The 13,969-nt window shown below is 39.2% G+C and overlaps 2 protein-coding genes across 3 annotated transcripts in view; one reads left to right on the top strand and one right to left on the bottom strand.

Moving 5' to 3' along the window:
* Positions 1–13,969, top strand: part of impa2 (inositol monophosphatase 2) — a 201,350-nt gene that overhangs the window by 132,550 nt on the left and 54,831 nt on the right. The window lies entirely within an intron of this gene.
* Positions 2,596–6,701, bottom strand: LOC101482430 (TNFAIP3-interacting protein 3). Of its 2 annotated transcripts, none has more exons than XM_012919309.3 (10): positions 6,431–6,701; positions 5,357–5,469; positions 5,210–5,273; positions 4,900–4,974; positions 4,747–4,812; positions 4,521–4,664; positions 4,310–4,438; positions 4,132–4,206; positions 3,589–3,714; positions 2,596–3,503 (listed from the first exon to the last, which is right to left on the bottom strand). In XM_012919309.3, the coding sequence occupies exons 1-10, from the start codon at positions 6,431–6,433 to the stop codon at positions 3,363–3,365; spliced, it is 936 nt and encodes a 311-aa protein (XP_012774763.2). In that variant the 5' UTR covers positions 6,434–6,701; the 3' UTR covers positions 2,596–3,362. The 2 variants fall into 2 exon arrangements, with proteins under 2 accessions (XP_012774763.2, XP_004552072.3); XM_004552015.4 differs by having other exon boundaries at positions 4,521–4,634; positions 6,431–6,697.

Genomic DNA, 13,969 nt, shown 5'->3' with positions numbered 1-13,969 from the left:
GGAAGTCTAGGGCTTGGGTGAACTTGCTGCCAAATCTTTTTTTTTTTTTTTCATGCCTCAGTGAGACATTACCTAAACAAAGCCCAGAAATTCAAGATGAACTTGCTACATATGAAAAATCTTTCCGCCAGCATAGGCTGTGCTTTTTTCTCACTGCCAGATGTAAATTATCATCATGTAAATAAAGAAATAGAAGGATCCTGCAGCTCTCTTAAAGTCTTTACTTGAAAGCTTTGCGGAGGATAGGATATCTAGTAGAAAACATTTAGGGAAAAATGTTTAGTATCCTTTCACAGAACTGCCCTCTGCTTATGTGTACAGATACAGTCAGAGACAGACTTCCAGTTAGTGGACATGTAAACATGTAACGTAATGGACAAATTACTAAAATAAGGTAATCGAGATTCTGCTGGCTCCGAGGTCGGCTTAGTCATATTTCCTCATTATTTAGGGAACTGAGAATTGTGAGGCAGAGTGAGGTTTTGTTTGTTGCGCTGGTTACCACTAGAGGTCAGTAGAGGTATGCTGATTCTCAGTGCTGAGCCGTCATTGATACTTGATACTTATGAACAATATTAAGTGACTTAAAAAAATAACTATTTTTAACACAAGTATTTTTTATTATAGTCTCTTGAATCAATCATTGGTTTGCTGGAGGCATCAGTGTGTCTTTGACTCGTAAGTAAATTAGATGGTCTGCTTTAAATTTGATTTAGGTTTCCAACTACAGAATCTTTTTCAGATGTCTTTCAAACAAGCAAGGTTGGTTTCTACAAAGCAGTCTGCTACACCAGCACTAACATATGCAATGAAACTATAAGTGGAATCAGTTTCCTCAGAGTAGGCTTCATATTCAGTTTTCCTCATGCAGATGACTTCCAATTTGACTGAATGACTGCAGCAACGACACAGGAAGCTCTGAGGCTCGTAAGAGTGAGTGCAAAGGCAAGTTGTTGGCGTCTTGTTGCTCTTGCATCTTTGTGCTGTGACACTGAAAACTTAGTTACTGTAGGTCTGTCACTGAAGCTGCCCAGTTTAAATTGAAATGAGAAATACACAAATTTTGCTTGTCAGGCCTCAGAAAAAAATCAGTTTTGATTCCTGAAATTTAACAACTGAGCTTTTCAACATATCGGTGCAATATAGGGAAAATCACGTTTCCTTTATCTGATTCAATAATGCAAATAGGTAATGTTACCTGTTAAGAGGTGAGCAGATTGTCAATGAATTAGTTGCTCGTCTTGCTCAACTTCCATCATGATTCACAAGTTGTTACCTGTAAAACTATGAATGTGACTTTGATCTTGAGCACAGTTTGGATGAATTAGGTGGTTAGTGTGTTTGTTTCACTGAAATCTCACTAATACTGTAGGAGGAGTGGCGGTTCTTGTAAATTGTAGACAGATGCAGGGAGGTCCCACCCTAGAACAAACTAATCGGTCCATCAGCCGGATGAGCTGAAAACATTAAGACATTAAGTGCTTCACAGATACACATGTGTACTATATTCTGCTATATATTCAACTTTATCCTTTACCAAACACAGCTACAGTCAAAGACTGTAGCTCAGGTGGTAGAGCAGGTCAGCTACTAACTGGAAGGTTGGTGGTTTGATCCCAGTCTGCTCCAGTCTGCATGCCAAATATCCTTGATCAAGATACTAACCCCATGTTGCTTTCTGATGCATCCATCAGAGTGAGAATGTGTATGAAGCACTTAATAGCTTATAAAAAAAGTGCCTGTGTGAATGGGTGAATGAATTAGTTGTATAAAGCGCTTTGATTGGTCAGATAGAGTAGAAAAGCACTATATAAGAACCAGTCCATATAAAGATATAGACTTTATTATTTATTCCCGTTTAACTGCCCATTAAAGCAAATATCTAATCAATCAATATCATGGCAGCAAGTCGGTGACATGATCAAGACGAGCTGGTGAAATTCAAACTGAGCATCAGAATGAAGAAAGACGGTTTAAGTGACTTTGAACGTGGCATGGTTGTTGGTGCCAGACAGACTGGTGTAAGTATTTCAGAAACTGCTCATCTATTCATATCTACTGGGATTTTCCCACACTGTTGTCTTTGGGGTTTACAGTCTGAAAAAGAGAAAATATCCAGTGAGCAGCAAATCTCGGGGTAAAAAAATATCTCTTTGATGTCAGAGGTCAAAGGTGAATGGCCAGACTGCTTTGGGCTGATAGGAAGGCAACGGTAACTCAAATAAGCAGAAGACCACACTGGGTGCTGTCAGCTAAGAACAGGAAACCGAGGCTGCCCACACAGGCTCACCAGAACTGCACATTAGAAGACTGGAAAAAACATTGCCTGATCTGATGAGTCTTGATTTCTGCTGAGACACTGGGTGGATAACACACCACGTCACATATCTCATATTCACCTCAAACTGGTGTCTTTAACGTGAAAATGAGTTCACTGCAGTGCGCTGTATCGTGCAACCGAAATCCTTAAAAAGTCCAGTGGAGTGTGTGTTAAAGTTGAGTGTGCATTACCTAAATTAGACAATCTGGCCTGTCTGATCTTGTGAAAAAGTGATTTCAGTGAATGAAGTGCGTACGAACATGTTAAAACACAAACAGCGTATAGTTGTTTATTTTCACGACAAATAAATAAGAAACAGACAAAAATGTGCAAAAAAACTTTTCCAAACATATATAAATACTCTGCTCAACATAAATGTATATATTATATATTATATATTAACTTCTTTCTCTTACAGGCTTGATTCTCGCTGTTGTAAAAGCGCCTGCATACGACCGACATAACATAGTGTAATATAAGTCAGAAAAACACCAGCCTTTATAATCACAGCATAGCTCGAGTTTCTTTGCCTCCTTACAGAGCTGTGATAGTTTTGATCTTTTTTAGTCCCATCACTGGGGCAAGACTCTGTTTTTTACGAGGTTTCTACAGCGTAGTGCAGCACAGGGTGTTTACAAGTGCTAAACACAGGAAATTTCCACATTTTTGTTGCATCATTGATCAGTATGGTGGATGTCAGTAGTGTTTGGGCAGTGCAATAAAACCTGTGTCACACTCGAAGTGTAATCAGCCTATCTTGACAGTTTCATTTTACCCTTCGCTGCCTTTCTCCTCTTGGTAAGCGTATGCATCGATATTTGTGTATTAGGTTCCTCCCTTGCCCCACATAAGTCTCTCAGTGGACCCAGACTGATGCCGTGGCCTTGTTACAAGCAGGACCAGCAGAGGAGTTAGCTGGAACAGAGCTCACTTCCTCACTCTGCTGGCGATGAACACTGATCTGGCTGCTCATACTCCGGGAAAAACTTCCAGAAAGTCCACCTAAACAATATCCCAAAAAGTCAGAGGAGTTGGTTGAGCTTCACTGCTTGTTATCGAGAGTGCACCGCCTCTGCAGCTTCATGTGGTTCTGGCTAACCTGGTGGCCCTCCGAGTTCGGACATTTGGCTTGATTTGCACAGGAGCAGTTAAGCACGGGGTGCAGTTGCCGAGTCCATGTCATCTGGAAGAATATACACAAAGCATATTAAAGTCAAGCACTAATCCTATAGTTCACATGCTGAATTTTCTAAGGTTACGAATGGTACCTGAGATCTGAGGACATGCAGCTCGTTGTGAGCTTTGGTATACTTCTTCTCCAGTTCCAGATACTTGCCCTTAAGCTTCTCCCGGTCTCTGCGCTCCTTCCGAAAGTCTTCCTTAAAGACTTCAGCCTAAATATGGACGTGAGACAAATAAAAACAGATGTCCATTAGGGGTAATTCAACAGTTTGGGCAAGTCTTATACACCCCTTACTACATTTAACCTTGGATTTTATAAGATATGGTTTACACATTCATTTAAGTGAGTAAGTGAAAAGCAGCTGAGTGGATTCGAGCTGAAGACACAAATCCCTTTTGGAGTTGCGTCAGGAAGGGGATCCGGTGTAAAACGCTGCCAAAAATCAAACATGCAGGGTGCCTGCTTTGTGGCAAAGTGGCAGCTGAAAGCAGCTATTAGCCAGACTACTACAGAGTGAATTTTATAGGTTTTTTGATTGCCTTTGGACACGGACAAGTAATACCTTTTTCCTTTGTTTTCAGTCTTTATGCAAAGAAAAACATCACACACATGAAGACAAAGCACTCACTTGATGTTTCCAGATGTCTAGTGTTTCATTGTCCACTCCAAGGGACTGAGAAGCCTGAAGCGCCTCCTTTAAGGCCTGCACAGACACATTGAAACCACTGTTAGAGCGTTTTTACTGCGAGGGTTAGAATGAGACTTCCTTTTCATCAGTGAATATCAGAGAAAGCCTGATGCCTCACCTTGTTCAGTCGTCTGATCTCCTCGTGTTGATGCTGCCCTTTGCGGGTCAGGGCGCTGTTCTGCGCTCGCAGCTCTTTTACTTCTTTCTGTGCTTCGAGCTTCTCAGAGCTGGCATCACCCTCTTCCGTCTGTGAAAAAGCATCCCATGAGGGAACCGTTAGCGCTCAGATCAAACGACTTAATCTATCAAAGAGCGGTCGGCGCATTTACCTGTGCGCTCTCTTTTCCTTTGATCACCTTGAGCTTCAGTCGGTTTAATGTGACGTGCTTTCCTTCTTCCTCTTCAAAGCGATCACACTGCTGTAATGCTTTTAACTCCTCGACCTGGACATTGGGTGCAGAACGCAGACAACACTTAAATGATAAACAAGCGCGATAATAAACCGACACGAGCTGAAAAACAACATTAAAGGATGTGAACTTGCTCCTTTCTTACCTTCTCTTTGTAGTAGTGCACCATGGTTCGGTACTCTTTTGCCCATTTCTCATTAATAGAAAGAAGCTGAGTAAAAACAGAAAGACTGTGAACCTTTAAACGTGCATACGCGGGTCGTAGGATGGATACACAGAAAGTCTGAGAAGTACTCACCTCGTTCTTTTGCTCTTCTAAGATAAGAATCTGTGTTTTCATGTTGACATCACTTTTGTGAGAGGACCCTTGCAGCTGAGGCACATAAAAGAGAGAAAAACAGGAACTACTCAAATGTGGCACGCAGTAAATCCATCAACAGCCAAATGCCTGCGACTCTGGGAAATTATGCAACACGACTCCCTCTACCAACTTCCTTTTACACATTTTTGGAAGTTTTGCTTCACACTGCTTCCAGTAACCCAACGAATATCATCATTCAGTTGTGGTCAGGCAATCAAAAGGTGGTGGTTCTCTGTTCTTTTGTTACCTGTGTGTTTTCCAGCTTCACAGACGGGTGTAGTTCTTCCCCAGTATTGCACCAAAACTCATACCTGAAAAACAAATTATTTGCATCACGTTCCTCCATAAAAACTGACTCCAATTTTCACATAAGTGCTGCTGTGATGTGTCTCACCTGTCTATATTTGGCAGAGATGGATACAGTCTGTGGGCTTGTCTGTGTTTGTCAGTGTCATTTGACTCTGATGGGTCCACAGGCAGCCTTGCCGTTGAGTTTTCAAGCAGAGACTGTCAAAAAAAGAAAAAGTCAAGGACATAAGGACTTACTCAGTTGTATATAGCATTTGTATTCTATTTTTATCTTATTGTATATTTTATTCTATTTTATTCTACTGTATATAGTATTTTATTTTATTCTATTCTGTACAGTTGTGTACTGTATTTATTCTTATTGTATTCTAATTTTTACTTCATAACTTTTGCACTGTCCACTTCCTGCTGTGACAAAACAAATTTCCCACGTGTGGGACTAATAAAGGTTATCTTATCTTATCTTATAAGTTTTATATGAAATTAATAATACTAATAATAAAAAAAAAACGGTTCTTCTATTGTAAGAATAAGTACGCCAGCAGAGATGTATTTACATTAGGATGGCCTAAAATGAGTTTTTCTTCTGACATAACACCCCAGTGTAGAAACAGATATTTCCACAGGTTCAGCAGTTTCATTTGACATCAATGCAAATTCCCAAAGATATCAGCATAAATGAATATTACAAGTATTTCTGCTTTTGTCTCAGAAAACGATTAATCAGTCATTACTAATAACAATTCAATTACTCAAAGAGTGTGTTGCAGCCTTGACGTAGTCATTGTGCTCCACGGAGATACTGTGCTGCAGTGAGCTCAGTTTGTTTGTAATGGCACAAAGTGACACTTGACTCATACCCACAAAGGATGTCGATTATCTATACCCCGCGCTGTCACGTGGTTACCCGACCTCAGCTTGCACGTTCCTCGGTAAATCATCAATATTTAAACTGCCTTTAAAAACCTCTGAGGAGCTAACATGTTTATCAGGACAAGATGTCCAAGTTGATATAAAAGCCTATTGAACTCCTCCTGCTCTGAGTCCAGGTCAGTGTTCTGTACAAAGCAAAACTTTTTTTTAATTTTTTTAAGTAGAAGGTCAGAGTTGTTGGATAATAGCAACGGTAATAGCGAAGTGTAAAAAGCAGCAGACTCACCATACTGCGTTTCGGAGGCGTCTTCAGAGTGTGCAGACCCGACTAAAAAACATGTGAATTGAAGCGACGCGACCGGCTCGCCTCTCAGTTATACCGAGGATCCCCTGTGACGTGGGAAAACCCTGACTGTCCAATCAGCTGCCGGGATTCCCTCCCCGGTCCCGTGCAGTCAGAATGAGTTGAGCGACTGACCGACTTTGTCGAAGGAAAGGAAAGTACAAGCAGTTAATCAACGCCTCGAGCGGTAATAGACGATGTGTTTATGGTATGAATCGATGACTAAGACAAAAAAAAAAAAAAAAAAAAAAATCTGCTGTTGCACTGCAAAAGATGGCAAATCTTTATTTACGTTTTTTTAACCGAGAGAATATTTTTCTAGCATTTAAACTTAACACCAAGCTAACATTTACTGTATTTACAGAGATAGTTTTGCTTTATATAAAAAAGCATGTATAATGTACAAAAACCCAGTTAATTAATTCATGAATTAATTATTCTACCCGTTGGGACAACACATTACTAGGTGTAAAACAAAGCAAAATAAAATAAAATAAAATAACACTATTGATAGCTATAGATTTATAGCTTTTATAGCTTTATTTGTGTGTCTATTAACAAAAACATTTAAAAAATACTTTGTTTACTATATATGTTATACCTCAAGGTTAAAGTTCATATCCTAATTCATGTGAATGAAATTTTGAAACCATATGAAAAATTATAATGATACCAAATAATATTGTAAGAGATTCTGACTCTTGATTTTTTACAGTGGACAGCCTCCAGTTTCAGCTGTGTGAACTCATCTGTATGCTGAGTATTTTTTTTTCTTTCTTCTTTACTTCCTGGGTGGTTAAACTGCAGCTGCTTAAAAGCCCGACCAGCTTTCAGAACCACTAATATCGAAATGAAACTGTCCAAAAAAATGCAAAACTTATGGCCTGCGGGTTATGGGAAAATCACACATCTCGCAGGCTTATCATTTACACAATCTCTTGACAGTCTGTTCTGAAAGGTGTTGACTCAGAGCGGGCTTATTTCAGGGAAGAAAGAGAGGGGAAAATACGCCACTGCTCCTCCTCCAGTAACCGGCACTCAGCGCGGGGGACTCAACCCAGAGCTAATTATTTATTATTTCTTATGGAAACCTGTGTGATTTATTCCCACATATAGGACACGCCATCCTTTTCTTCTTTAGGAGACTGGTTTCATGATCAGCACATTTTAATTAGAGATGATGTTACCAAACAGACACAGACATGTAATTCCTCAGTGCCCTTTTTCACATCAAGATATTTGTTTTTCTTTTGTTGAAGTGGGAGCTTCCACTCCTATTAAATATAGCCAATGGTGGGGACGTTCCAGCATGGCATTATGTGATATCCCGCACTCCACCGAAACAACCATTAATTTTTGTAGCCTAGGACATTTTTTGATATTTCCACCTGAAAAAAATAAGAAATAAAAAAAAAAGAAATCCCCAGATTTTGCCAGTAAGACCAAAAATAGCCAACTCTCGACTCTATGGGTGAAAGAAACTCAAGAGAGATTATACAAGTCTGTTCCCATATATAAATGAATATAGCTACCGTCACATCATCATCATCATCATTGCTTTGCAGACCTGATTTGAAGCCCAAACCTGAGACCTCTACTTTCCGTGATATCCAAGGAAAGTGTGGATTTGAGAAGTCGACCAATGGTGCATTCTCAAGTGGTAGTGATTTGTCTATGATAGGGTGTGCTTGCCCTAAAGACACTTGAAAACAGTGAGTGAGATCAGAAAGTCACTGAGAAAGTTTTCACTGAAGTCACAGAGCAAGAAATACAAAGCTGCTTTCCTATAGATTTCAATATACGTATATATATATATATGTATACATGTGTGTGTGTGTGTGTGTGTGTGTGTGTTTGAGCCACAGGAATCACCTCCTGCTGGTAATGGGAAAGACTGCAGATCTAAAGCGCTTCTGCTGTCATCTTTTATCTACAGTCTATGTACACTGCACTCGCATGCCTCAGTTGTACTGTGCTGCAGACAGCTGGAAACCCAAGCAGACCCTAGAAGACTCACGTAGACGTTTTATGTGGTAACAATTTGTTAATTACATGGAGCCCCTCATTTAAATTGGGCCTGTTTTCTCTCCTTTTTTTATTCTAAGTTGAACCATAATTTACAAAATTAACTCGCGTTGAGGAAAATGTCCAACTAGTGACCAAGCAAATAAGGGTTTTTTTTTTTAGCATAGACTCTTTTTGGAACTGTAAGACCCTCCCTCTACAGGCCAATAGGAACAGTGCAGCTTCAAGGCACTTCCACATTGGCTTTACTTCTCAGATTTTGAGGCCTTATCCATCATTTACATATTTTCTACATACATCAGACAAGAAACTAATTATTCAGAGAAAACCACATAAATACCAATACCAATACATTATCCTATTAAGCTTTTATCTTGCCTGTTCTATAGCAGGCACAATAAATGGAGCCTTACTTATATAACACCTTTCTACTTAACTTGAATGTCTTTGAGGTACTACTTTAGGTACTCTCTACCTCACCCAATCACGCACGCATTTATGCCTAAGTGCTTTATAACATTCACACACACTTACATGGATTCAACAGGGGCAAATCAGGGTTCACTATCTTGCCCAAGCAGACTTCAATACATGAACTTGAAGAGCTGGAGATCAAACACTGACCTTCTGACTGCTACACCTCTCTCCAAACCACCTGAGCCATACACATTTATTATCATGGTGTGTTTGGGTCATTTATAAAGAAAATGCTATCTTGACTTTGTACTATTTGGACACAAGCTACATGTTAAAAGTGTTGGAAATGTTTTGCAACCTAAAGTTATATCACCATGTGGAGATGAGATTTAAAAAACACTAACAAAAATGTTCATTTTTACTTCTGTGTAATTAAAACTGTTATTTGGAAAATAATATAGAGAGTATATGTAGGCTTAGTAAACACTGATGTTACTAGACAACAATTAATTGTTCCAAAAAAGAGAAATTCCTGTCTTAAAATGCTTATATATATATATATATATATACTTATAATGCCGAGGTTGTGAGTTCATGCCTCACCTGGAGCACCAGAAGAAGGAACACGAGAAGCTGGAGAAATACCAAGGGCTCAGAGAAGAGCTCGAGAGGATGTGGAGGGTGAAGGTAACGGTGGTCCCCGTGGTAATCGGAGCACTAGGTGCGGTGACTCCCAAGCTAGGCGAGTGGCTCCAGCAGATCCAGCAGGAACAACATCTGAGATCTCTGTCCAGAAGAGAGCAGTCCTGGGAACAGCTAAGATACTGCGCAGGACCCTCAAGCTCCCAGGCCTCTGGTAGAGGACCCGAGCTTGAAGGATAAACCGCCCGCAGGGGCGTGCTGGGTGTTTTTATATATATATATATATATATATATATATATTATACTTAAGTTGGCCCCTTACTTATACCAATTATTCATGCCACATAGCCATTTAATTACTGTAATTTGGTTGAGACTTTTGTCCAATGCAATGCACAAGAAAAAAAAACAGAGCACGTGCACAGACAGAAAGACAGCATATTAGTTGGATTTAAATGCTTGTGCTTGAGGCAACAGCTCATCCACCCTGGAGGTTGCAGTATTAGGCCCAGGCTGTAACTGTTAAACACTCATCAGTATCTGTTCTCTGTTCTAACATAATTAAATGTGACATCGATAGTGATGCTTTCATTAGTGTATAATCACCTGCAATTACAAATTAAATTAAAACGAAGGCTTATGTCTTGACAAGGTGCAAATCCTTGTTCACAGTGTGTATATTTGCTCCAGTGTTAATACAGTAACCAAAGGCCCAGAATAACCAACTGTAGCCTCTTTAGACTGGTTTGCAAAAGCCAGTTAGATCCCACAGACTCAATTGTTAAAATGTCCAGCATTAGAGCAGACATAAACTTCTCAGTCTGGTCCAAAAGTTGAGCTTTTTAATACTTCTAATACCTAAACTTGTGCATTGTTAGACACGTAGCTTGACTTTGACATTGCTAATTTGAATCACTAAACATTTTAACCAGGTTTTCTTTTTCTTTTTTGTTGTTGTTGGTTCAGTTTGGAACCTCTGCATCAAATCAGGAAGTTATCATGTATCGTGACTTAACAACCTGTCATGCACAGATGTTTTATATTGCTGAGACCATACTGAAAAAGCAGTCTAATGCTAAATTCAGTGCTAAAAAGTATAATGTTTAAAGTAAGCATGGTAAAGTGTCATAGTTGCTGCCTGCAGGAGTTGAAAGATTTTTCTAAAAACATTCCCAGTTCATCAGGGAAATTCACTTCATTCAGGGAATGTGATTGGCCTCTGGTTACTCATGTACTTTGCTTAAATGCTTTAAAAAAATGTCAAGCATTAACATCACTTTGTTTGGTTGCTCAGTCGGTGATACTGTACATTTTCTACTCTAGTAAAACCTTTAACCCCTCCCCCAAAAAACTCAGTCCATATTTGTCCACATTCCTGGACCCAAGAAGGATTTGGAAAGGTTTATACCCACTAAGAAGTACTAAGTACTTTCTTAAAATGTCTATGGAGGGCGCAGCATCAATAAGCTGGGAAGTAGCAGTCAGCGGAGCAGGTAATGTACTGACTGTCAGGGGGCTGGCAGGGTCTGCTGGGTTTTTAGAAAACTTCAATCCAGCTTACTTAAATAAAAAGCCCGTTTTAGATAAATATGTGGAAATGTCAAAAAATGACCTTGAAGGTTTCGCTGTCACCACAATAACACTTTGCCACTGTCCTAAAAGTGCCACACAAAGATTATTATTAGTGTGATTGTGCGAATGGCAGCAACAGTGACTCAAATCGTGACAATGTTTACCGACATTACAGTACTTGTCACAGTACCCCATGTTGTGGTTTTACACAAGGGGCCTTCTTCATATTACACCTGTGCAGTGAGAACCCCGAACGCCTCTTCCCAGCACCAATACAGCCCATTTACGGTACGTGTGACACAGCAGCTATACGCTAGAAAGGAAAGAGGAGGTTTTACTCTGCTCGAGGAGCCTCCCTCTTCCTGCCACAAGAGTATCACTCACACAAATATGTCTAACTCTGCTCTTTAAGATCCTGTCACAGATCTTTGGTTCACACGCGAAACAGATAAGGCTCTTTGTGGCGTACACCTACGAATTAAAAACCCAAAACGGGTTTGATCTTGTTCTGGAACACTTTCTCTTGTGATCAGTGGTTTAGCAGGTTTGCATAATTGCACACGTGTTAGTGTAACCTTTGCTATCGGTTTCAAGTGAAAGAAGAAAGAAAACAAACACAGCGTTTAGATGAAAAAGTGGAAAGATAAAGCCACAGTTAGCTAAGCAAATATTGCTTGTTGTCAGAGACTTCTTTCCGTAAAATCCCGATGACTTCACAGAAAGTTACTGACGCTGAATTTGAACTTACTAAGCCTGTTCGCTTTTTAGGTTTTGTTTCAGGTTTCCAAAATCAGAGCTGAGGCTTTCATATGTGCTGCTTGAGGCGTGGAAACAGACTTTTTTCTGATAAATTATTTAACCAAACATAACTGCATGACCTGCTCATCAAAGGTGTAGCTTGTTTTCAAGTATATATTTCAGCTGACCTAAATTTTCACCTAATCCCTCTAAAAAAAAAACAAAAACGAAACAAAAAAAGACTGAATAACAAATATTTTTTTAGATATTATTAGTGAAACACATTTATAAGCAGATAATTATAGTTTTAGAAATAAAACGCCCTTCAGTCACAGTCACAGAGTTTTTATACACTATAGAAATCAAGATTTAGAGTAAAAAACAAGGAAAAAGGAAATTCACAATCTTTCAGGGCTTAATAAAACATGTCTTAAAATTAGGTAAATACAACTTCAGACTAACAAAAGCATGAAATATTACACAGTGTCATTAGCTCGAAGAAAACCAAAGCCAAAATGCAGAAAGTTTCTGAAAAACTAATTACACCTTTACTGCTTCCACATAAGCAAAAGTTCAGGTTTCCAATCAATCAGTTTCCAGTTTCTCCAGCAGTGATGGCGCTTAGTCTAAGGTCAAGTTGTGCACTACTCAGAGAAACTGAACAAAATAAGCCCAAGAGCTACATCTCAGACTCTACAGGCCTCAGTTAACTTTAACTGATGTTAAATGTTAAAGTTCATGACAGCATAACTAGAAAAACACTGAACAAGTACGGCTTGTCTGACAGGGTTACCGGTAGAAAGCCTCTTCTTTCTAAAAACAATAGAACAATGTCCTTTATATCAAAGTATATAGTATATCAAAGTAATCCTGCATCAAATATGAAGCTATCTGTCCAATAAGCTAAAGCTTGGCCCAGATTGTGCTATGAAATAGGGCAATGATCACAGCACAGCAGTAAATCTACAACTGAATGGCTGAAAGAAAAAGATGAGAATTCATCTACTGCAATCTACTGAAAGTACTGAAATATCCCAGTAAAGAACAGTGGGCCTAAATTCCATCGCAATAATGTGAAAGACTGATAAAGTTACACAAAAAAAAATGTACCTCATGCTACTTCAAGTTGTTGCTAAAGGAGGTTTTACAAGTGACTGATTCATGGGCTGTGCTTGCACACTGTTTCTTGGCTATGTTTTTGTTAAATAAATAATGACACCGTGTAAAATGTCATGTTTGTAGTTCCCCCAGGTTGTATTTACCTAATTGTAAGTCTGGCTAAGAACCACATGGTTTTGTTTTATCTCTTAATACATAAAACATTGGAACTGACGGAGAGTGTGCTTTCTTTTTACTATGACTGTATGTATACTTTTACTGAAAATGATTTTTAACTATTGCAGACCACTGACGGTGACATAGGAAGATCCTCAATAAGGTGTAGTTTCAGTTCATGTTTTCTGAGTTCCCGTCAGTCTTTTCTATAGTTTGCGTTTTGTCCTGTCTACCTGTGCTTTTCTTTTTCTTTTCTCTTTCCCTTTGCCCGAAAGTTCATGGCAGACGGCTGATCCTCCCTGTCCCTGGTTCTGCTGGAGGTTTCTTCCCATTAAAAGGGAGTTTTCTTTCTTTATAGCTCAGGGTTTGCTCATAGGGGATCATCTTCTTGTGATTTCTCTGTAATACTGTAGGGTCTTTACCTTACAGTCTAAAGCACCTTGAGGTGACTGTTGATGTGATTTGGCGCAATATAAATAACACTGAACTGAACAGAACTGTAGCTTAGTGGTAGACCGTAATGAAATGAATAGCTTAACTTTTTACTATGAAATTAACTACTGAAACTACAGAATTTGCTAATTATTTCCTCTATCATTGCATTTCTCCTGTAAGTGAACCTCTTTTAAACCGCCCTGTTCTCTTTTTTCTTTCCCTCTAACCCTTTTGCAGGCATGCTCAGTCACTAGAAAAACAAACAAAGTACTGGTTTTACTGTCATGGTTTACTGGAACACAAAGAATTTGAGGAACATTAATTGCACATGTGCTTTTCTTACTGTGACATGTTGAAATGTGTGCTACAAGAAAGGAC

This window comes from Maylandia zebra, linkage group LG9 (assembly GCF_041146795.1).
Source record: "Maylandia zebra isolate NMK-2024a linkage group LG9, Mzebra_GT3a, whole genome shotgun sequence".
Lineage (NCBI taxonomy): Eukaryota > Metazoa > Chordata > Actinopteri > Cichliformes > Cichlidae > Maylandia > Maylandia zebra.
The sequence above is the reverse complement of the archived record's forward strand: the minus strand, read 5'-3'. Positions and strand labels throughout refer to the sequence as shown.

What these genes read in the sequence shown, in the direction of transcription:
- LOC101482430 (XM_012919309.3), bottom strand. An exon ending in TGAAGCTGGAAAACACACAG is followed by an intron (nt 4,975 to 5,209) that starts GTAACAAAAGAA and finishes TATGTGCCTCAG; the next exon opens with CTGCAAGGGTCCTCTCACAA. An exon ending in AGATCAGACGACTGAACAAG is followed by an intron (nt 4,207 to 4,309) that starts GTGAGGCATCAG and finishes GTGTCTGTGCAG; the next exon opens with GCCTTAAAGGAGGCGCTTCA.